The 22,332-nt window shown below is 40.1% G+C and overlaps 1 protein-coding gene across 1 annotated transcript; it reads right to left on the bottom strand.

The window, feature by feature from the left end:
* Window positions 1-5,365: 5,365 nt before the first annotated feature.
* On the bottom strand, window positions 5,366-9,005 carry LOC131904314 (zinc finger and SCAN domain containing protein 4D-like). The gene is made up of 4 exons (XM_059255412.1): window positions 8,610-9,005; window positions 6,145-6,304; window positions 5,881-6,057; window positions 5,366-5,574 (listed from the first exon to the last, which is right to left on the bottom strand). The coding sequence occupies exons 1-4, from the start codon at window positions 9,003-9,005 to the stop codon at window positions 5,366-5,368; spliced, it is 942 nt and encodes a 313-aa protein (XP_059111395.1).
* Between the last annotated feature and the right edge of the window lie 13,327 nt (window positions 9,006-22,332).

Below are 22,332 nucleotides of genomic sequence, written 5' to 3'. Positions count from 1 at the left end.
CTACTTTATTGATTTCAGCCCTCAATTTGATTATTTCCTGGTGTCTGTTTCTCCTGGGAGAGTTTGCTTCTGCTTGTTCTAGAGCTTTCAGTTGTGCTGAAATTTCTCCAACTTCTTTATGTGGGCGTTTAGTGCTATGAATTTTCCTCTTAGCACTGCTTTCAAGGTGTCCCATAAGTTTGAGAATGTTGTACATTCATTTTCATTGAATTCTAGGAAATCTTTAATTTCTTTCTTTATTTCTTCCTTGACCCATTGGTGATTCAATTGGGCATTATTCAGTTTCCATGAGATTGTATGATTTCTGTAATTTTTGTTGTTGTTGAAGTCTAACTTTATGCCGTGGTGGTCTGATAAGACACAGGAGGTTATTTCAACTTTTTTGTATCTGTTGAGATTTGCTTTGTGACCAAGCATGTGGTCAATTTGGAGAGGGTTCCATGGGGTGATGAAAAGAATGTATATTCTTTTGTGTTAGGGTAGAATATTCTGTAAATATCTATTAAGTCTATTTGAGTCATAATGTCTGTTAGTTCCCTTATTTCTCTGTTAGCTTTCTGTCTGGCAGACCTGTCCATTGGTGAGAGTGGGGTGTTGAAGTTTCCCATTACTAGTGTATGGGGTTTGATGTGCGATTTATGCTTTTGTAATGTTTCTTTTACGAATGCCAGTGCCCTTGTATTTGGGGCATAAATATTCAGAATTGAGACTTCATCTTGTCGGATTTTCCCTGGGATAAATATGTAGTGTCCTTCCCTATCTCAATTGATGTTAGTTTGAAGTCTATTTTATTAGATATTAGGATAGCTACACCAGCTTGCTTCTGTAATCCATTTGATTGGAATGCCTTTTCCCAGCCTTTTATTCTGAGGTGGTGTCTGTTTTTGAAGTTGAGGTGTGTTTCTTGTATGCAGCAAATGGATGGATCTTGTTTTTGTATCCATTCTGTTAGCCTGTGTCTTTTTATAGGTGAATTGAGACCATTGATATTGATGGATACTAATGACCAGTGATTGTTAATTCCTGTTATTTTTGGTTGGTAGTGTTTTATGTTTCCCTTCTTTGGTATTTGTTGGTATGGGACTATCTCTTGCCTGTGCTTTCATGGGTGTATCTAACTTCCTTAGGTTGGATTTTTCCTTCAAGTACTTTCTGTAGGGCTGGATTTGTGGAGAGATATTGTTTAAATCTGGTCTTGTCATGGAATATTTTGTTTACTCCTTTTATGTTGATTGAGAGTTTTGCTAGGCATAATAGTCTGGGTTGACATCCATGGTCTCTTAGTATCTGCATAACATCTGTCCAGGATCTTGTGGCTTTTAGAATCTCCATTGAGAAGTCAGGTGTTATACTTATGGGTCTGCCTTTATATGTTACTTGGCCTTTTTCTTTTGCAGCTCTTAATAGTTTTTCTTTATTCTGTATGTTTAGTGGTTTGATGATTATGTGGCGAGGGGAGTCTTTTTTTTTTTTTTTTTTTTTGATCCAGCCTATTTGGTGTTCTGTAACCTTTTGTATTTTTATAGGCATTTCCTTTTTTAGGTTGGGAAAATTTTCATCTATGATTTTGTTAAATATATTTTCTGTGCCTTTGAGTTGGTATTCTCCTTCTATCCCTATTAGTCTTAGGTTTGGTCTTTTCATGGTATCCCAAATTTCCTGAACATTTTGGGTCATGACGTTATTGGTTTTAGTGTTTTCTTTGATGAAAAGAATAGAAGAAATACTTCTATTGTATCTTCAATGCCAGAGATCCGCTCTTCCATCTCTTGCATTCTGTTGGTTATTCTTGCACGTGTAGTTCCTGTTCCTTTACTCAGATTTTCGACTTCCAGCATTATCTCAATTTGAGGCTTCTTTATTGACTCTATTTCAGTTTTGAAATCTTGAACTGGTTCCCTCATTTGTTTAATTGCTTTCTGTTGGCTTTCAAGGGATTTACTGATTTCTTCCCATTTTTTTGTTCGACTTTTCCTCGACTTCTTTTTTTATTTCCTCTTTTAAGATCTCTAATATCTTCTTAAAGTCATTTTTATGGTAGATATCTTCCGTTTCTTCTGTGTTGGGATGTTCAGGTCTTGCTGATGTAGGTTCAGATGGAGCCATAATGGTTTTTATGGTTTTGATTGTATTTTTGCACTGGCATCTACCCATCTCTTTCTCCACTTGGTGCAAGTGGTGTCTGTATCTGAGAGAGCCTCTCTTGGTCTGATTAATACTCTTGATCCAGTGGGAGCTCTTGGTCTAGTCAATGCTGATGAACTTTTTGTCTCACGATCAGCTTAGTCCAACTGGCGCTAGTGGGCTCTGTCTCAGGGAGCAGCTGCAGTCTTACCATGTGGTAGATGGTGGTAGTGTGACCTGTGTGCAAGATGTCTGCCTGTCTACTGGACTCTTAGCCCAGTTGGGTGCTGGCAGGCTCTATCTCAGAAAACAGCTGCAGTCTCAGAGGGTGGGTGGGTTTGAGGAGCTGGGGCTTTGGTTACAGGGTCTGATGGGGGATGGGAGTAGTCTGACCTGTGTGCAGGAGGTCTGCCTGCCAACTGGCCTGAAACTGGAACTCCAATGGGTGAGTGTGTAGGGGCATAGGGTTGTGCCCCTTGACCCAAAGCCTAAGGGGTGGGACATGTTTTTGGGTATGAGGATAAAGACTCACCTCTTAGTCCAGCCAGGTGCTGGCAGGCTCTGTCTCAGGGAACAATTGCAGTCTCAGAGGGTGTGTCCTGACTGTTTCCTTAAGGTGACCCTTTTCCATCCATATTTCCACAACATTGTCAGACAAGACATGTCACTTGAATTGTAGTGTCTACATATGAGAGGCAATAAACTACACCTTGCTCTCTGAGACTCAATGGAATTTTATCAATGTTTGATACTTCATGTCTCTGAGATTTAATATTTTCTTACAGAATGTAGAACAAGTCTTCCTTCTGAATCCCAGTTTGTGGAATCAGCATGGTTTTTGTGATATACTTTATGTTACAAAGAAGTTCTTGTGTGATTTGTCCTTAAAAATTTTTACATATGTATCCCTGTAAATGGTCTTATGATTACAAAAACTTATGGAAGAAAAATGTGGCCAGATTAATGAGTTTGATTTTTCACCCTAAAAAGGTCTTTCTGAGATAGCCTTATTGTCCACCTGTATATTTCTTGACAAACATTATTGTTGGTTTAATTAAACAGGATTAGGGCATGTGTCCCCACTAGCACTGTGATTTGGATTCTTCTGCCTCAACTGCTTGAACACTGATTCTCTATCTTACTCATAATACACTAAATTGCTATTGCAATTACTCATGTTGTGGGGACAGCCAAACATAAAATTATTTTTGTTGCATCTTCATAATTGTAATTTTGATACTTTGATGAATTGTAATATAAATAGCTTATTGCAGGATATAGGATGCCTGTGTACGGTCACTTGGCCTCCAAAGCAGTTGAGACCCACAGGTTGAGAACAAGTGCATTTTAATGTTGGATTACACACATATGCCACAATGGGCATCAAAAACTGAACCTTTGATTTTATTTGGTGTGTGTGATTTTTTCATTTTGTTGTCTTTAGAAAAGCTCTCATGTAGGCAAGGGTGGCATGGAACACACTATGTAGCAAAGAAGGACTGAACTTATGATCCTCCTGACCACATCTCCCAGGTGCTATGATGCAGGAATGCTCCATGCCATCAGGATATCTCATTGTTATCAGCTGAATTCTGTTTTCTGACACTCACATGTACAGGTCTTAACCCCCAAACCTAGGATATGACCTTGTTTAGAAACATATGGAAAACTGTGGTTCTATTCCAAAATTCTCTAATCCCACAAAGGCTACAATCTCTAAACATGAAAAAGCTAAGAAATCCCCACCATCACAATCCAGGAATCTTCAATACTAAAATCTTGAGAGACTAAATCCCCCCAATGTACAAGTCTCATGAGGAAAATAAAAAGACTGGGGAACATATCATAAGGAAAGGGATCAGAAAGCCAAATGCTGGGGAAAGGATCAGCCTCAAGGTATGCCAACAATAAGAACTTCAAAGTGGCCAGGTGGAGATGGCATACCCCTTTAATCCCAGCACAGTGGGAGGCAGACCAGGCAAATCCCTTTGAGTTTGAGTCCAGCCTGGTATACAGAGCAAGATCCAGGACAGGCACTAAAACTACATGGAGAAACCCTGTCTTGAAAAAATAAAAACAAAAAAAAGAACTTCAATAACAAAATGTATAAATTATATTGGTATTCATGTCAGCTCATTCTGTTTTTTAATAAACTGAAGGCTCCTGGTGACTAGCTGTAAGGCTGTACTATGTACATCAGGGGAATATCATGGTTTGCCACAACATGTCTACAGGTTACTTGAACTCAGCTAGGCTTCAACCTGGAAATCACCAACACATACACAGATGCCAACATCTCAATCAGCCTATGCTTATCTTCAACGCTGCACAGACCTCTGGTTTACAATATACATATTAGTCCTTTTTCCTTTCTGTAAGGTATTTTTTAGAGTTCATTCATTGAAAACATTTGCCAATTGCTTTCTATTTGTCATTACCTGAGGTCAGCACCCACACAGCCCCCTCTATTCCATGAGTTTCTAGGGACCTGTGGATAGAGCTATGAAGATTACAGTGGGGCTATAAAGGGAACTGATAAAGATGGCTCCCTTGAGCCACTGTGAGCAACTGAAGCTTTTTACTCTACATCAGGACCCTGTCCAACCTGTGGGGGCACATTCTTGAATGTTAAGCAGTAATCACTCATAGCATGGGAGATGGCTGAGAGGGCAATGCATTTACATTGCAAGCCTGAGACTTGGGATTGAAACTTTAATGGGGTACCAAAGTCAGAGGGAATGGCAGGGCACTGACATGAACCTGTAGAGATAAGGGCTACAGAGCAGAGAATATTTGGAATCTGTAGTACCAGACATACTTATGTACAAAGCTCCTAACAAGAAAGACACTGTCTCAAACAAGGCAAAATTAAAGAACTGACAACACAGTCCTCTATTGTCCACTCGTGCTGTGGAACTGAGGCCAAAAAAAGCAGACAAAAACTCACAAAATCACAAGCACAGGCCACACAAAATATTCATGAGAGGCAATTGTATTACAATTCTATTCATTTATTTAATATATATCAGGCAGAAATTATAAGCAATTTAAGGCTTTGGAAAAATATTACTTAACATAAACAGACTCATCTTCTTTATCCACAAAGATAGATGGAACAATCCAGAAGTTACAAGTCATGTCTTCAATGGTTACTTGCTGTTTAGAAGCTACATGCTTCTTCATCTACAGATGAAACAGTAAGCTGGAGCCCTGCTATTATCTGGTGAGGAAGGAACACAGTTCAGTCTGCTTTGTGGCAATTCCTCCGGTGACGGTGGTATGTGGATGACTGGCGGAAACTACGGTTACACAGGGAGCAGGTGTAGGGCTTCTCTCCTGTGTGAATCCTCTCATGAGCTTTCAGATTGGTTTGATTGCTGAAAGACTTTCCACATGTACTACATTCGAAAGGTTTATTTTCCTGGTGTATGACCTTATGCACTCTCAGGTCTGAGCGAGTATAGAAGCCCTTATGACATGTTTTACAGACAAATGACTTTTGCTTCTTGTGTATTCTCTGGTGGGCGGCAAGTCTACTGGGATATTTAAAGGTTCTGGGACATTCCTCACATTTGTATGTCTTTGAGTCTCTGAGGGGTCTCTTTTGACGACGCCCACGTGTGGAGCTTGCATCAGGATTCTGGCAGTCTTCTGTCTGCTCTGGACTGGAGATAATCTCTGGTTGTACCTCCATAGGGACATCTTCAGAAGAAGTTCCTCTATGAAATTCTTCCTGGTACCTAGAGGTGACTTGACTTGTTCTGCTTAAATCCAGAGGATTTCCATCAGAAACACTTCTGTCTTTAGGTTCATTAAACTGAACTTGTTGGATAAGGGAAAGGGAGTCCATCTCATTTCCAGGACTACTATCCCCATCATTTACATCACTATTGCTCCAGCCATTGTTTTGGCTATCTTCCCAGTCTTCATGTCCTGTGGAAATAAGACAGTCTATGAAACTGTGCCCAAGAAAAGATCCCGACACAACCCCCTTCCTCTGTGCAGCTTCCTGACACTTACCTGTTGTCAATAACATGTCTTGGGGGATTGGCAAGGGTGTCTTTGCACTCTCTTGTATTGAACTTCTTGCTGATTGCTGCTCTTTCAAAAGGTTGATGGTTTCTTCTAAAGACATGTTCTTAGAAAAGAGGGCTTCCTGCCCCTGCATGGAGGTGTGAACCTATAAACAAAGCCAGAGGACCATTGCCAATGAATCTGTGGATTTGTGGATGAGTGAAAACCTGTCCTCTAACTGATTGCACGGGATCACTGAACTATGAGTTAGGTCATTTGTCTATCTCTCATCTCTAATGGTGTTATTCTGTCATTCACAAGTTATGTTTTCTAAAGTCCTTATTCACAATGTATTTGCAAGTGTTGAGTCACTGTACCAAGGGAAAAGGTAAGGTTAGGTTTCTGCAATGTCTAGCCACAACATATTCTTCACCTGGTCAATGCATTGAACAAGGAAATGTATTCCTGTTCCAATTCAGAAAATAGAGACTTACTCCATCAAAAAAGGCTTCTCATTTTTTTCCAAGGACTGTCCCCATTCCACCCAATCTAGGGCAACTATAATGAAATAGCTGGTTTACTGAGAAGACACCAAGGCTAGGTAGGACATATCAAGGAGGGAGGTAGTCTGGAGATCGAGAAGACCCAAAGGAGCCTGTAAAAATTCTGACATAGACTTGCCTGTGGGCCTTGCACCTCTAGGGCCTCTTCTGTTAATTGATGGGTGTTATCTGTTCTAATAATTTTTTTTGTTTAACAAAGAGTTGTATGGCTAGTGTTTCTCTGTGTCTCCTTAATTTGTAGCTCCTTATTTTTCCTCCTTCTCTTGCACCCAGGATCTATAGTTATTAATCAGTGCCCAGAACCCTTAACATTTCTGTAGTCTTTGTCTGACAGATGGCTGCTATGCTAGAAGCTCCTTATTCAGCCTTTGATTAGTAATAGTTAGTTTTTTTCTGAAATTCTTAGGATGTCTACAGTAACTGTGTAATTGATGTCCTTTTGGTGTCCTGGTGTCATATTGGCAATTGTAACTTTCTGCTTTCATGCGCATGACTCTGACATTTTCATTCCCAGGTAGCTGAGGATTTCCCATCCCCCACTTATGGCCATTAGTCTGTCAGTGGTCCCTATCTCTTCCACTGTCACTTCACTTTGCTGTGGGAGTGGGTTGTATTTCCAATACCTATATTTTTGGTTGCTAAATTTAACTACTAACTCTAGATAAAAACCCTTGGTTGATGATGCCCCTAGTATCATAGCTCTATTTGTAAGGGGTGTTGTTTTCTATTATTAAGTCCTTAGTACAACACACATCTGGCTGAAACCCTTCTAACACATATATTGTCTCCACCTAAACATGCTGTCTCTGCTGTTAGGAACCTGACAGCATTTTATTTGGAATTCAGTTTCAATCATGAAATGATCAGTTTAAAACAAAATCAAAGGAGTGAAATGTGGGATAAAACAAACTGAAATGACAACGTGTGCATAGAGTAAAAACCTGAAATAAACATCAGGGTGTGGTGGTGGACAGCTTTAATCCAGTACTTGAAGTGCTGGGAAAGTATAATTCCTCTGAATCCTACTCAAGCCAGTTGAATAAAAGTCAGTCCCAAATGGGAAAAAACCCTAAAGAAGCAATGAAACAAGCCAAGTAATATCCAAATTTAAAAGTTTAAGGCAATAAGAACTTATTTCAACCATGACATTTAGAAATGTATGTATGGGGTGTTTGAAAAATATCACCACCTTGACCATTTCTGAGAGTAACTGAGAATTATGCAAACCTAGACATTTATAGAAGTTTCAATGTAGTTTCATCCAAATTAAGAATTTCAGTTCTAAAACTTTGAATTGCAGCACTATTATTCATCAGGACTTTTCTTAAGGCTGTGTTGGTGTTGAATGCTCATTTAATAGCCACATTTCATCATCAGAAATCATATTCTACATTCCTGCACATTGAGTTTTTTACATAGGAACTTAATGACATGTAGTAGACAATTTAGAAAACCATTAAGTCAATTAGATCCCCAGTTTACACAGCCCAGGTCCTGGAATAACAGACTAGGTCTGAGAGCCAGAAATTTAAGTGTGTGCTGCAATTCCAACTAAATACTCATAATTACAATATAAAATCACCTACCTAAATGAGCCATCTTCAAATCCCAGCCAGGGTCTCTATTCTAAACCCTTACAAGCTTTGCTCAAATATCATCTCCCAGTCTCCCTATCATCATGTAAAGAATCTAAATATAATTGTATCAGTCAAAAGAGCCATGAGCTTCTTAAACTTATAATCCCATTAAATTTATATTACATTTACAGTAGTAAATAATCTCTACTGTAAATATTTTGTTGAAGTGGGACAGCCTCACATATGAAATAACTACATCTTCTTACTTTTCCCCAAATATAAATGACTGTCTTGATTGATAACTTAACCATCTCTCAACCAAGGTACTCACCATGATGGGAGGCTTCAAGCACTCATCAGTCAGATCCTCCATGAATCTCCCCAGGTTTCTGCCATTTGATTCCCACTTCTCTTTCAAGACAGACTTGTCCTTGTAGTGCCCAGTTTTGAGAAACTCAGCCAAGACCAGCTGCGAAATCATCTGCTCCTTGCTACTCTTTTCTGGCTTCAACCAGGAGGTAAACCACTTCCACATTGCTTGCAGTTCCTGCTTTGCACAGTAACCATTGTCATTTGTGGGAAAGTTGAGCTGAGCAGTTGAGAAGTTACAGATATCTTCTTCCCACTGTAGAGAAGTATCCTGGCTTGGAAGGAAGTTCCTGTTGTCTAATACAAGGCCACTTTCTGGTGACTGGGGTTTAAAGGAGTTGTTGTGCTGTGAAGCCATTCTGTTGAGACTCCTCAAAAAATTCAACTTTCTCAGTCAAGTATCTCTCTTGTGACTTGATGATCTATTTAAGAAAGTTGTGAATATGTTAAAGCTATAAATTAAACTTGACATAATTAAATAACAACAACTAAGAGTCTTATCACAGATGGTTTCTATCTTATTGAGGATTTACTATTGCTGTGAAAGACACCATAACCACAGCAACTCTAATAAAGGAAATATTTCATTTTGGTGGCTCACTTACAGTTCAGAGGTTCAGTCACTCATTTTGGGGAGCATGGCCTCAGAAAGTCAGAGGTGGTGCTAGAGCTGAGACTGATACACAGTACATCAACAGATATACTCTTACACATTGATTGAAGCTTGAGAAAAAGACCTCAAATCCAACCTCAATAGTGACTCAATTACTCCAGATGGTGTGGTCCACACTAAAGGTGTGCCCTCCAGATCAAGGTCTGGATTAAAGGCATGTTTCATTCAGTCTTCTACAACAAGGCCACACCTATTCATAGTGCCACTCCCTATGAGTTTATGGGTCTCAGATACATTGCAATAACCACAGTTCCATTATTTCTTGACAGTAAATACTTCAACAGAGTCCTACACAATTTATTCTAGAGACCAGAACAAAGAGATGGGAGTGTAACAGTCCATGACTCATCAGAGAGAAACAACCTGGGTTGAAGATGTTATGACCTGAAGGAAGAGAACAGCAAGGTGTTCAGTAGCACAGGGCTATCTGTTCCTTTCCTATAAAAGGTGAAGTTGTAGTTGCTGAACCTCAAATATTAAGATTCACCCTTGTCTCCCATTCTAAAGAGCCACAAAGCTGAACATTCATAAGAAAAACTTTGAAACTGAATGACCAACAACCTTTAACTCACAGAACAGCCAAGACAAGTCTATAAAAAAAAGCATATTGCTATCCTTCAGAATTTTAATGGTTAAACCCTTAATCAGAAAGGTCCAAAGGACCACACTATATCTTTGAGATCTCCCAAAATTGTGAAGCAGCATCTCCCAAAACCCACAAATATTCACAAAACACACATACTCAAGCAACAAAGAAGTCAAATGTTCCTATTCTACAGTTACTTGCCTCTACAGTGAATTTCTCCAGTGATTCCAGCTGGCACTAGGAGCCGATGTGTCTCCAGGTCACGGCTCTTCTTCATCTGAGGTTCTGTTCAAGTTGAGTTCCTTTTATAGTGCCTGGCTTCAGTGATTCAATCTGAGATGCCAATCATTTGATAATAAGATTGGACCACACCTCCTGCTTGTGGGTGTGGCAGTCAACACTTTCATCCTAGCATTCAGTAAGTGGACTGAAGGGTCTCCAGTCCCAGAACAGCCTGGTAGTGTAGAAAGACCAGTGAAAAGCCTTACTAGAGCAGAAAAAAACAAGCTAACCAAACGGGAAAGATACTTGCCCCTCTGATTGAATTACACATGGAATCCTCCCTCAGCCCCAGCTCTGCATCTCTATGCAATCCTGGATTATGCCATGGAAGGAGAACACATCCAAAGCAAGCATAGTCAGTCACTGCAGTGAAAGGGGGCAGTAGGACGCTGAAAGGAATTATAAAGATTGTCAATCACCTACTATGACTTCTGACATACAGCTCATTCCAAACTGGTTAAAAATTTCTGATATCCACAGGGTTTGGAATTCAAATGGTATAGTGAACAAGGTAAAGCCTTGGCAGTAGAATGAGACACACAGAGAGAAGAGTCTAGGAGGTGTCTGAAGCACAACATAGAAAAGCCAGCCTTTCCTGGGCTCATCTCTAGGAACAAAGTGGAGATGTTTCACTTGTTTTACATGATGTACGATAGATATGTGAGGAGGATTGTAGTTTAGGGTGGAATTAAAATGTATATACAAAATGAATATTTTTGCCGGGCGGTGGTGGTGCACGCCTTTAATCCCAGCACTCGGGAGGCAGAGCCAGGCGGATCTCTGTTAGTTCGAGGCCAGCCTGGGCTACCAAGTGAGTTCCAGGAAAGGCGCAAAGCTACACAGAGAAACCCTGTCTCAAAAAAAACCAAAAAAAAATGAATATTTTCCTATGGTGATATTTTAATTGTGCTAAAAAGTGATTTTATTTGAATGTTAATAGATAAAGTTTGCATGGAGATCAGAGGTTATAGGGAACCTGGAACAGAAATCAGGCAGTAGTAGACCAAGCCTTTAATCCGATGACATGGCAGGCAGAGTCTTTGTGTGGTCAAGGACACAGTCAAGCCTGGTGACACAAGCCTTTAATCCCAGTACCAACCATAGAGACCTGGATGTCTGTAGACAGGCAGTGACTAGGAAGACATGTGGCTGGTCTTAGAGTCAATGAGAAGGCAGAACAGGAAAGTAATAAAAGCTCAGGTTAGGCAGGATGAAGCTCTCTGGTATAGGAAACTACAACTTGATGGTGAACTAAAGGGTAGTCAGTGGCTCTTCACTAATTCTCTGATCTCTTTGGCTATTACCCCTATATTTGGCTCTGTGTTTCTTTTTTATTAAGACTGTTTAGAAATTTGTCTACATTTTCCTGTCTTTTTTTCTTTGCTTTTCTAATTTTTTGGTGTTTGCTTGTTTTTTCAAATGGCTGCCTTGTTAGCCAGGTCTACTCACAAACTCATTAGGTTGTAGACAATGATCTTGCACTACAATTCTATGGCTTCAAAGTACTCAGTGCTGGGGGCCCAGAGCTGTCTCACTACTTCAAGAATCCATTTTGGTTTTCTGTCTGTTCTTTACTGTCTTCTTGTTGCTGCTGTTCTGTTTTTTAAAACATTGTCTCACTATGTATCCCTGGTTGCACTGTAACTCTTATGTAGTCCAGTTTAATTTCAAACTCGCAAATGCTTGCTCTGGAATTAAAGTGCAGGGATTAAAGGCTTGTGTCATTATGAATGAATTTCTCCAAGCATGCTGATTGTTAGGTTGAATTGTTTCCTCTGATATCCACATGTTCGGATCTTATGCCCAAAGACTATGGTCTTATATCAAAATGTGCTGAATCCCAACAAATTGAAAGAACCCCAAATGCTATCATCCCAAAGAAGCCTTAAAGCTCAGTGACTAATATTTCTGAAGTCTGAAAACCATAACACTAAAATTGTGAATGTTTAAACATCAACACTCAGTTCTTCTGGGAGAATAAAAAAATCCACATAATAGGAAAAAATGATCAAAGTTTGCAAATGGATTAACCAAAAGGTGTGAAAATGATTGAATCTTCAGTTTGTTGATAATATTCTGGGTTTTAGGTAATTAAAGCAATGTTGGCCAGAAGAAACACTCCTATGAAAACATTTGTTCCCAGAGAATCATAAACATACCCCTGTGTTTACTATTCATGAGAATTGCAGGGGAAACAATTCAGCCTTACAATTCCAATGCTTGGAGAAAGTCAGGTGCCTTTAATCCCTACACACACCTTTAGTCCTAGCACTAAATAAACACAAGCAGGTGCTTGTCTGAGTTGAGACCATCTCAGACTATGGAGTGAATTCCAGCTGGGGTTTCAGAGATAGAAAGTCTCTCAAACCAGAATTAAAGAGAAAAACAAACAAAAAGGATGCCTGAAGGAGGGAGGCAATCTTCAACCCCACATCGGAGGAGTAGAAGCCACAGAATTGTAGTGAAAGACCACCCACAATGACTTTGTGAATTTATAAGAAGAATGGACTCAAAGTAAACATATTGCAACAACAAAATTAAAGATAGAGAAGTAAACAAAGGGAAAAAAAGTAATCAAAGGAAAAATGAAGAGAGACCAAAAATCACCTTGCTCTTTTGGGCCACCCAATTTTAATTGCTCCGCAGATCACAGTCCTCATCTCATGTCTATCAAACCTCACGTTTTCCAAAAAGAAATACATGCCACTCTCTCTGCCAACAGAAATGAACCTGCTACAACCTCTGGTTTTTCTATGTTGTGTCTCAGACTCTCCTGGTTGCCTCCTGCCCTCTGTCTCATTCCAGTGCCAATGGTCCACTAGATTGAAGACTATTGATTTGACCTCTCCTGGCAACAATCAATCATAAATAGCTCCTTGGTTACTGATGGAAATTTAACAACTCTTATCAAAAGTACATTGAAAATGGAAGGAAGAATGAAGGATTAAATAAATAAAAAAGGAAAGAAAGAAGAAATGAAGAGAAGATTAGAAGATTGTACTTTAAGGTGCAAAGGTATTAAGCATTACTTTTGGGATCTGGTGGAAATAATTAGATTTTCATCAGAAAGGATGGATACAGTTCATTCTACATCTAGTAGTAAATACCCAACAGTTCCTGTTAAAATATTTTTAAACTCAATTCTAGTCACAGCAATATAGTCAATTCACCCTACCCTGGAAAATCTCAAGTTTATCTTTATCTATATGTACATATGAAAGTAATTCTCACCTGCATACTGTGGGATGCCACAGTAGCAATTGCTGAGCTGAACCGCTGAGTCTGTCCTGTGTTGAGATGACACTCTGGCCCCGATTTATTGCTTTCTTATACCCTGGTCCCCTTTCCTACTACAGAAGTGGATTTCAACTCAACTCTCAATCCATAATATCATGTACATAAAGAAATAAAGAAATTTTAAATGACTCTCCACCAATTAGGTGTCAGTTCAAATATGTACAAATCAAAAGAGCAAATCCAATGAATCAATCAGGAGGACTTCAGGAGAAAACATCTCTGTGAGCCAGCAGTTTCTCAAGGGATGCAGAACATGCAAAGAGCCTGTGTTAAGAATATGAAGTTGCTGAATGTAATGTTGTACCCAGAATCCCCAAAGATCACCAAGAGACCAAATCTGATAAAAAATAAAAAAGAAAGCAAAGTCTTTTTACTGTTGTTGGGTATACCCTGGGGTCACTGACTGTCTGATGCAGCAGAGCAGGAGAGACCCAGAGTAGCAATGGGGCAGAGTTTTCACGGGGTAAAGCACCTTCTTCTGGTCTTCAGACTACATAGGAACAGACTTGGGATTGATTTATGTGAGTGACAGTTATACTAGTAACTTTAATTGGCTAGGGTTATTTTGGGGTTACAGTTACCCATTTCTGGGCAGACATGGACCAGTCCCATGTTTTGTCCCTGAGCTGCTGTGGAGACTGGCTGGCCTAGCAAGTGCTGACTGTAGGGTCTGGCTCAGTGGCACAGACTTGGTGTGTCCTATCCCCTGTCCTGCTGGCAGGGGCATCAGTGATTAACTGTCTATTCATGGCCCTCCCAGAAACTAATAGCTCAGTTCATGAAACTGACATTGAGGCCTGATCTCTGAGAGAAGACTATGGTGGTATTGTGTTCCCCAAAATATTGTGTACCCTAATATCTGTGGTCAGAGAACTAGATACTTAGGATAGGCAGTGGTAGCACACACCTTTAATCCTAGCATTCCAGAGACAGAAATCCATGTGTTCAAGGATACAGTCAAACATGTTGACACACGCCTTTAATCCCAGAAAGCAAACTTTTAATCCCAGGGAGTAATGGCAGAAATCGGAAAGGTGTATACGGTGTGAGGACCAGAAACTAGAAGCATTTGGCTGGTTAAGCTTTCAGGTTTCGGAGCAGCACAGTTCAACTGAGAACCATTCAGATATGAGGACTCAAAGGCTTCCAGTCTGAGGAAACAGGATCAGCAAAGGAACTGGCAAGAACTTTTAAGATTCCTGCTACATCTGGCTGCCAATGTTTGTGCTACAAATTCAGGAAAAAGCCGCTTGCCTGTGGCCTTGTGGGCCCCAGCTCAGACTCGAACTACACTCTGCCAGTTGTGGTGGCACATGCCAGTAGGATTTACTGAAGAAGGCAGAGGGAGGAGGATCCTGAGTTTGAGGCCAAGGTAGGAGAAGCTTTGGCTGGGGCCGAGCCACAAACAGTGGTGGGACCATGGAGGCAGTGGCTGCTGCTCCGAGTTGCTGGCTCCTTCTCATCTTATTGGTGATGATGTTGATGCCTCTACCTGGGATGAAGGGTTTTCTGATGCTTGTTCAGAGAATTGCCAGGACCATCGTGTTACAAGAAAACATCGAAAAAGGTCAGTTTGGGAAAGATTGGCAAGACTATTGCTGTGAAGATTTTCTCTTCTAGGGAAGAACGTTCACGGTTCCCGGAAACAGACATTTATGAGACTTGTGTTTCCTCCAAACCACAGAGGAGGGACAAAAAAAAAATTCTAAAGGGAACCATGAGCACACCTAACAGCGACTTTGGAATCTTCAAAGGATGATAGGATCCCACAATGATGATTCCACATGGACTATGGTAAAGCCATTAAGCTGATTAACACCAAGGAAAGATCGGCTTTGGACTACAAACTGCTCAGGAAAATTTGGAGATGGCTAGCTGAGATGATTCAGCCTGACAGACTACTCGAGCAAGGACTTGAGACAAGCCCTGAACTTTCCCACTAAGCAGCGACTGGACAAATGATACAGGACTTGACAATTAACCCAGAAATTTTCTTTTCAGGATTCCCTACAGATATCTTCACACCTAGAAAGCAGGAAGTAACTTTAAGAAAACAACACCCACATTCCCAAGCGGTGGAATGGGAGGTTTTTGGTTGTTTTATGAGTTATGAATATTGTCATTGTTTATGATGGTTGGTTACAAGTCGTTAATTGTTAATGGTCAGGAAAAAAGCTGATCATGGAGATTAGATTCAGAGGTTTTGTTTTAAAAAAAAAAGGAAAAATAAAGAAGAGAATATACATATGAGGTAGATCACTGAATCTACCCTGAGAAAAACAGATAAAGAATTAATAAGATAAATGGGTAGATAATTGAATGCACTCTAAAAAGAAAAAGAGGAATATATAAAAATGACAAAAGGTAGAGATTACTGAATCTATTATTAAAAGAAAAATACTTTTAAAAAGGAACAACTTGTTTTACATAGGATAAGTAATGAAAATTAGTTTGTCTGAGTTTATCAAATGTTACTGGACTGGACATTTTTAATATATATATAATGGAGTTTTTTACTGTATATATTGTATATACTTATTAGATAGTTATTCTTGTATTAGTTATAAGATTTTTAAATTTTAGACAAAAAGAGAAGAAATGTGGTGGTATTGTGTTCCCCACAATATTGTGTACCCTGATAAACTTATCTGCGATCAGAGAACAGAAAACCCACTAGATGCTTAAAATAGGCAGCGGTAGGTAGCACACACCTTTAATCCTAGTATTCCAGAGGCAGAAACCCATGTGTTCAAGGATACAGCCAAGCATGGTGACTCACGCCTTTAATCCCAGAAAGCAAGCTTTTAATCCCAGGGAGTGGTGGCAGAAAGCGGAAAGGTATGTAAGGCATTAGGACCAGCATTTGGCTGGTTAAGCTTTCAGGCTTTGGAGCATCAGTTCAGCTTAGAGCCATTCAGATATGAGGACTAGATACTTAGGATATGCAGTGGTAGCACATGCCTTTAATCCTAGCGTTCCAGGGACAGAAATCCATCTGTTCAAGGTTATATACAGGCATGATGACACACACCTTTAATCCCAAGAAGTGAGCCTTTAATCCCAGGGAGTGATGGCAGATAGCAGAAAGGTATATAAGGTGTGAAGACCAGGAACTAGAAGCATTTGGCTGGTTAATCTTTTAGGTTTTGAGCAGCACAGTTCAGCTGAGAGCCATTCGGATATGAGGATGAAGAGGCTTCCAGTCTGAGGAAACAGCACCAGCTGAGGAACTGGCGAGGTGAGGTGGCTGTGGCTTGTTCTGTCTCTCTGATCTTCCAGTACTCACCCCAACACTTGGCTCCGGGTTTGTTTTATTAAAAAAGACCATTTAGATTTTTGCTACAGCACTCTTTTATGTTGCATTTGTTTAACTCTGTAAAGCTGTTTTGCTTTGCCTGTCTAAAACACTCACTTAGTCTAATAAGGAGCTGAACAGAAGGTAGCTAAGCAGGAGAGTTGTAAGCATAGCTGCCAGGCAGAGAGAATAAATAGGAGGGAAATCTAGACTGCATAGAAGAGAAGAATGAGGAGCAAGAATAGGAAATGGAGAAGAGGATTCCAGGGGTCAGCCACACAACCACACAGCCAGCCAGGGAGTAAGAAGAAAAGCAAGATACATAGAATAAAGAAAAGTAAAAATCCCAGAAGCAAAACGTTTTGGGTCACATGTTACTGTCTCAAGCCATATTTTAAGAGTGTGCTGAGGTTCCACCTCAGACCTCATGATTACATTGTAAGCACCTCCCTGACTCCCTGACTGAGCCATCTCTAAGACTGGGGTATCTCCTCTAAAGCCTTTAGTTCCCAAATATTAATTCCCCAGTCTCTCTGTCTCCATGTAAATAAATTACATTCAAGTGTGTCCATCAAACCACCAATGGGTTTATTTTGCTTTATTCGTGCTAATTTAGGGCACTAGATATCCTCCCTGGTAACGGTTTTGTTGGGGGAAGTACTTTCTCATGAATAATAAAAACTACAACATCTTCTCAGTACTTCTTCTCAAAATGACTGTCTTCCTGAGTTAGCCATCTCTCACCCCAGGAACTCACCTCGACAGGAGGCTCTAACACTCATCAAAGAGACCTTCCATGAAACTCCCAGGGTTCCTGCCACTTGATAACCCAGCAATGGACAAATGGACGAGATCTACATGAGCAAAGTGGGGGTGAGGAGGGTTAATGGAGGGCAAGAATTGGGAAAATAGATCTTAGGGGAACAGGAGGTCATACCTGGATCAGGAACACAGTGGGAGAACAATGAAAGAGATACCATGATAAATGAAGACACCATGGGAATAGGAAGAAGCAGAGTGCTAGAGAGGTCCCCAGGACACACAAAAAATGTGTCCACTATAAACTACTGGTAATGGTTGAGAGGGTGCCTGAGCTGACCTACATTAATAATCAGATGGCGGAACACCCTAACTGTCATCAAAGAACCCTCATCCAGTGACTGATGGAAGCAGATGCAGAGATCCATGGCCAGGTCCCAAGTGTAGCTCCAGGAGTACAGTCGATGGGGGAGAGGAGGGATTCTGTCAGCAAGAGATATGGAGACCATGATTGGAAAAAGTACAGCAACAACTACAACTAGCCAAACTATTGGGAACACATGAACTGTGGACCAATGGCTGAGTAGCCCCCGTGCAACTGGACTAGGTCCTCTGGATAAGTGAGACAATTGTTTAGATTCAACTGTTTAGGGGGACCCAAGGCAGTGGAACCAGGACCTGTCCCTAGTGCATGAGCCAGGTTTTTGGAACATAGTGCCTATGGTGAGACACTTTGTGTAGCCTTGGGGCAAGGATGAGGGGCTTAGACCTAACTCAACTGAATTACCAGGCTCTGCTGACTCCCCACGGGAGACCTTGCCTCGAAGGAAGTGGGAATAGGAGGGTGGATTGGGGAAAAATTTTGGGGGGGTGGGAGGAGGGAGGACAGGGGAATCTGTGGTTGATATGTAAAATGAGTAGAAAATCTCTTAATTTAAAAAAAGGAGGAAAAAGGAAATCACTCCACAAGTCTAAGATAAAGTTTTCAGTGAAAATGAGAAACACAATAAAACCAAAATGTGTCTTTTCTCAGACCATCTCAAAAAAAAAGTCATGGTTTAATCATATTGATCTCTATATTTTTTTAGTTTGTAATAGTTCTCTGAGAGTTGGGTATAAGCTGTTTTAACATATTCACCCCTCCCACAACTATTCCCAAAGCCACTCTCCCTCCCCTACCCACTAACTTTCTGTGTTTTAAAAACAGACCTATCAAGCAAGACCAATGGGTGCTGCCCAAATATTCTTGCATGCATGATCTTCCACTGGAGTATAGTCTTACTATAGTATTACCAGGAACTACGCTGTTAGAGAAAACAGTGTCTTTTCTTATCTCAACCGCTGACAATTGCCATTAGAACCCAGCTAGGGAAGAATTTAGTGCCAATTCCATTTTGTATGATGGGATTTGGTATGGCTTGCACTTGTACAGGTCTTGTGCATGCTGTCACAACCACTGTGAATTCACATGTGCAGTGCCCTGCTGTGCACAGAAGACATTGTTTCTGTATAGTCATCAACCACCTCCAGCTCTTACAGTCTTTCCATGTTCTTTTCTGCAAGGATTCTTGAGTCTTATGAGGAGAGGGTGTGATCGAGACATCCTGTTTAGGGATAAGCATTGTCATACAGTCTCTTATTCTCTGCACCTAGACAGTTATGCATTTCTAAATTAATTATTATCTACTGCAAATAGGAACTTACCTGATGAGGACTGAGAGATGTAGTAATCTATGGGTCTGACAAGTCATTAGGAGTCAGTCTAATACTATGTTCATTTAGAAGATTAGAAGCAATAGGTTCTCTCCTAGAGCCTATGACCTGTCTAGCCATGGATTCTTGGTCCAATAATGGTGCCAGGCATGGTTTTCAGCTTGTGGAGCAGGACTGATGCTTGTGTCACTATTACACCAGTGAGCATGTCTTTCAAAGTTATTCATTGTCACGGTTGCACAGTGGCAAAGCTGGGTAAAATTGATTATAACTTTTCAACTCCAGCAATGTAATAGAAATCCCTGGCACTGTGAAGATTACCCAGTAGGGATCAAGTTTCTAGGTCTGTACCAGACTGCTTTCTCTGTCACTTTCTTGGGGGTAAATAAGAGCAATGGACATACTAAGTCCTATTTTTTTTAAACTAAGACAACTTTTAGTTCTCAGTCTTCAAATGTTTTTGGTGGCGGTGCTGGTAGTGGTGATAGTGTTTTTTTTTTAAAGTTTTGATTTGAATTGCTTGGGTCTAATAAGGTAGGGTGGGCTAGCCTCAGACTTTCTATCTTGTTTGAACTCACCTCAGATTCATAACCATCCTCCTGTCTCAGCCTACAGAGTGGTAGAATTATTGTACTAAAACACTATAACAGACAGTACACATGTTTTCAAGAGATTATCTTTAAATGATATTCACCTTATATAGATGTCTACTATCTTGGAAATCATGGAACTGAATAATCTCTTATAACCTATCCCATTATTCATATAGTGCAACTATTCAGACAAAAACACAGGCTTCAATACCCCCACCCTCGAAATATAAATTAGTAAAAAGAAGTAGATGAAGGAAAAAGTGCTTTAACAGAATTAGATAATATTAGATTAGGAATACATAAATCTTAAAAATCATGGTAGGAAAACTTCCAGTTTTATAATGAATAAAATTATGTATTTTTTATTTATTAGCATTGATTTAAATGAACTTGGTTCTTGTTTAAATTCTTATTCCTGTTATTTCATAGGAAGAGGAAAAAATAGTTGTTGTCTTCTCTAGGGTATGTATTTTTTTCTCTTGTATATACAAAGCTGAAATTCTAAGCATGTATTAATCACATAAGTTGGAAAAATATAAACCCTATTCTACATAATGTTGTAAGTCCTGGAGGATCAACTTGAGTTGACAGCCTCCCAAAAGTTGCAGTATTTGCTATCTTCTGCCAGCAGGCACTGAGATGTCCATTTTACAGCAATGTAAAAAGACAAATAAAGCCTCAAAATTTAACTCCATTTAAATATGCTGTAGCCACCACAATGACTCATAAGATTTTATCAGTACAATTTACAATACTATTGAGTTATTTAGTTAATTTCTTCAATGTTTTGACTAAAAAAATGACTAAAACAATTTAGAGTGGAATTGGTTTATTTCAGCTTGCAGTTTGAGTACACAGTCCATCATGGGAAGGAATCATGGTATCAAGAGGTTGACGCAGCTGATCACATGGTATCTCTAGACAGACAGCAAAGAGAGATGCATGCCAGTTCTCAACATGTTTTCCCCAGTTTATTCAGTCCAGGAATCTAACCAGAGAACTTATGGCTGTGCCGAATTAGAGTGGGTCCTCTACCTCCATTAACCCAGCTTTAAACTCCCTCAAAGATGTATCCAGATTCTGTCTGTTGTGTGATTCTAGATCTTATAAAGTGGACTATCAATATTAACCATCATGTTACCTCATGTTAGACTTGCACAAAAAATAAAGAACATATGTATATATTCATGAACAGAAATCAACAACTGTGACACATTGAGAGATTAGAAAAATACTATCTTTTCTATGGCAGGGAAAAGAGAGTGTGGAGATTAAGTTGGGAACACTGATGAATACAGTAGGACAACGTATGGAGAATGCTTGTAGAAATGTAGAGGTTAACCTCCACAGCCTTGGGTTGTCATAGACTGTCATACAGAATGCCAGGGTGCAAGCAACTGAGTAGGAGGTAACAACGGCCCACAGCAGAATTGGAATGACTAGGAAAGTCTCTGTCTTCCCAGGGAAGTCTGAGGAAACAATGGGCACAGCAAATAGACAGCATTTGTCATTTCTTCCCATAGAGGAACCTGGAAGTGGAGCCACAAACCCACATCATAAGATCAGATGCAGAACATCGGTGAAGACAAAACGTGAATGAATAAAATGGAATTGATCACATAAACATGCCAAAGATTCTGGATTTCTCTTTGCTCTTCTTTTCTGTAATTCAGTTGCAGCAGTGGGATCAGAGTCCAGGCTGTGCTTGAAGAGAAACACATACCTCAACAGCTAATTAGATATCTTTAAGCGTATCATATTTTTTTTAATTTTCTATGAGCGATTTTCTAGTCATTTTACATATCACCCACAGATTACCCTGTCCTCCCTTCTTCCACCCTCCAGCCTTCTCCCGCAATCTACCCCCGATTCCCACCTCCTCCAAGGCAAGGTCTCCCCTGGGGAGTCAGCCCAGCCTGGTACATTCAGTTGAGGCAGGTCCAATCCCCTCCTCCCTGCACCAAGGCTGAGCAAAATGTCTCAGCATAGGCTCTGGGTTCCAAAAAGCTGGCTCATGCACCAAGGACAGGTCCCAGTCCCACCACCTGGGGGACCTCCTAAACAGTTCAAGCTAATTAATTGTCTCACTTATCAAGAGGGCCTAGACCAGTTCCATGGGGGCTCCTCACTTCATTTGTTTCCGGGAGTTTGGCTATTTGTTCCTGTGCTTTTTCCAATCATGGTGTCAATATCTCTTGCTCATATCACACTTCCTCTCTCTCATCGATTGGACTCCTGGAGCTCCACCTAGTACATGATGATCCCCAATCTCTTAGCTTTTAGAATAAAAATAAAGGGATATCTTCATGTCATGGAACTGCTTAGGCAGCATTATGACTGCAGTAACAACTGGCAATGCTTAATTTAGAGAGCCATTAACTTGCTAAACAACACCTGGTCATGTGTGAGTCTAATGATCAGTAATAGATGAAAGAATATTTAAATTTATCATAACACACACATCATCATGTTAAATTACCTTCTCCT

The sequence above is a fragment of the Peromyscus eremicus genome, chromosome 1, assembly GCF_949786415.1.
Source record: "Peromyscus eremicus chromosome 1, PerEre_H2_v1, whole genome shotgun sequence".
NCBI classification, from domain to species: domain Eukaryota; kingdom Metazoa; phylum Chordata; class Mammalia; order Rodentia; family Cricetidae; genus Peromyscus; species Peromyscus eremicus.
The sequence above is the reverse complement of the archived record's forward strand: the minus strand, read 5'-3'. Positions and strand labels throughout refer to the sequence as shown.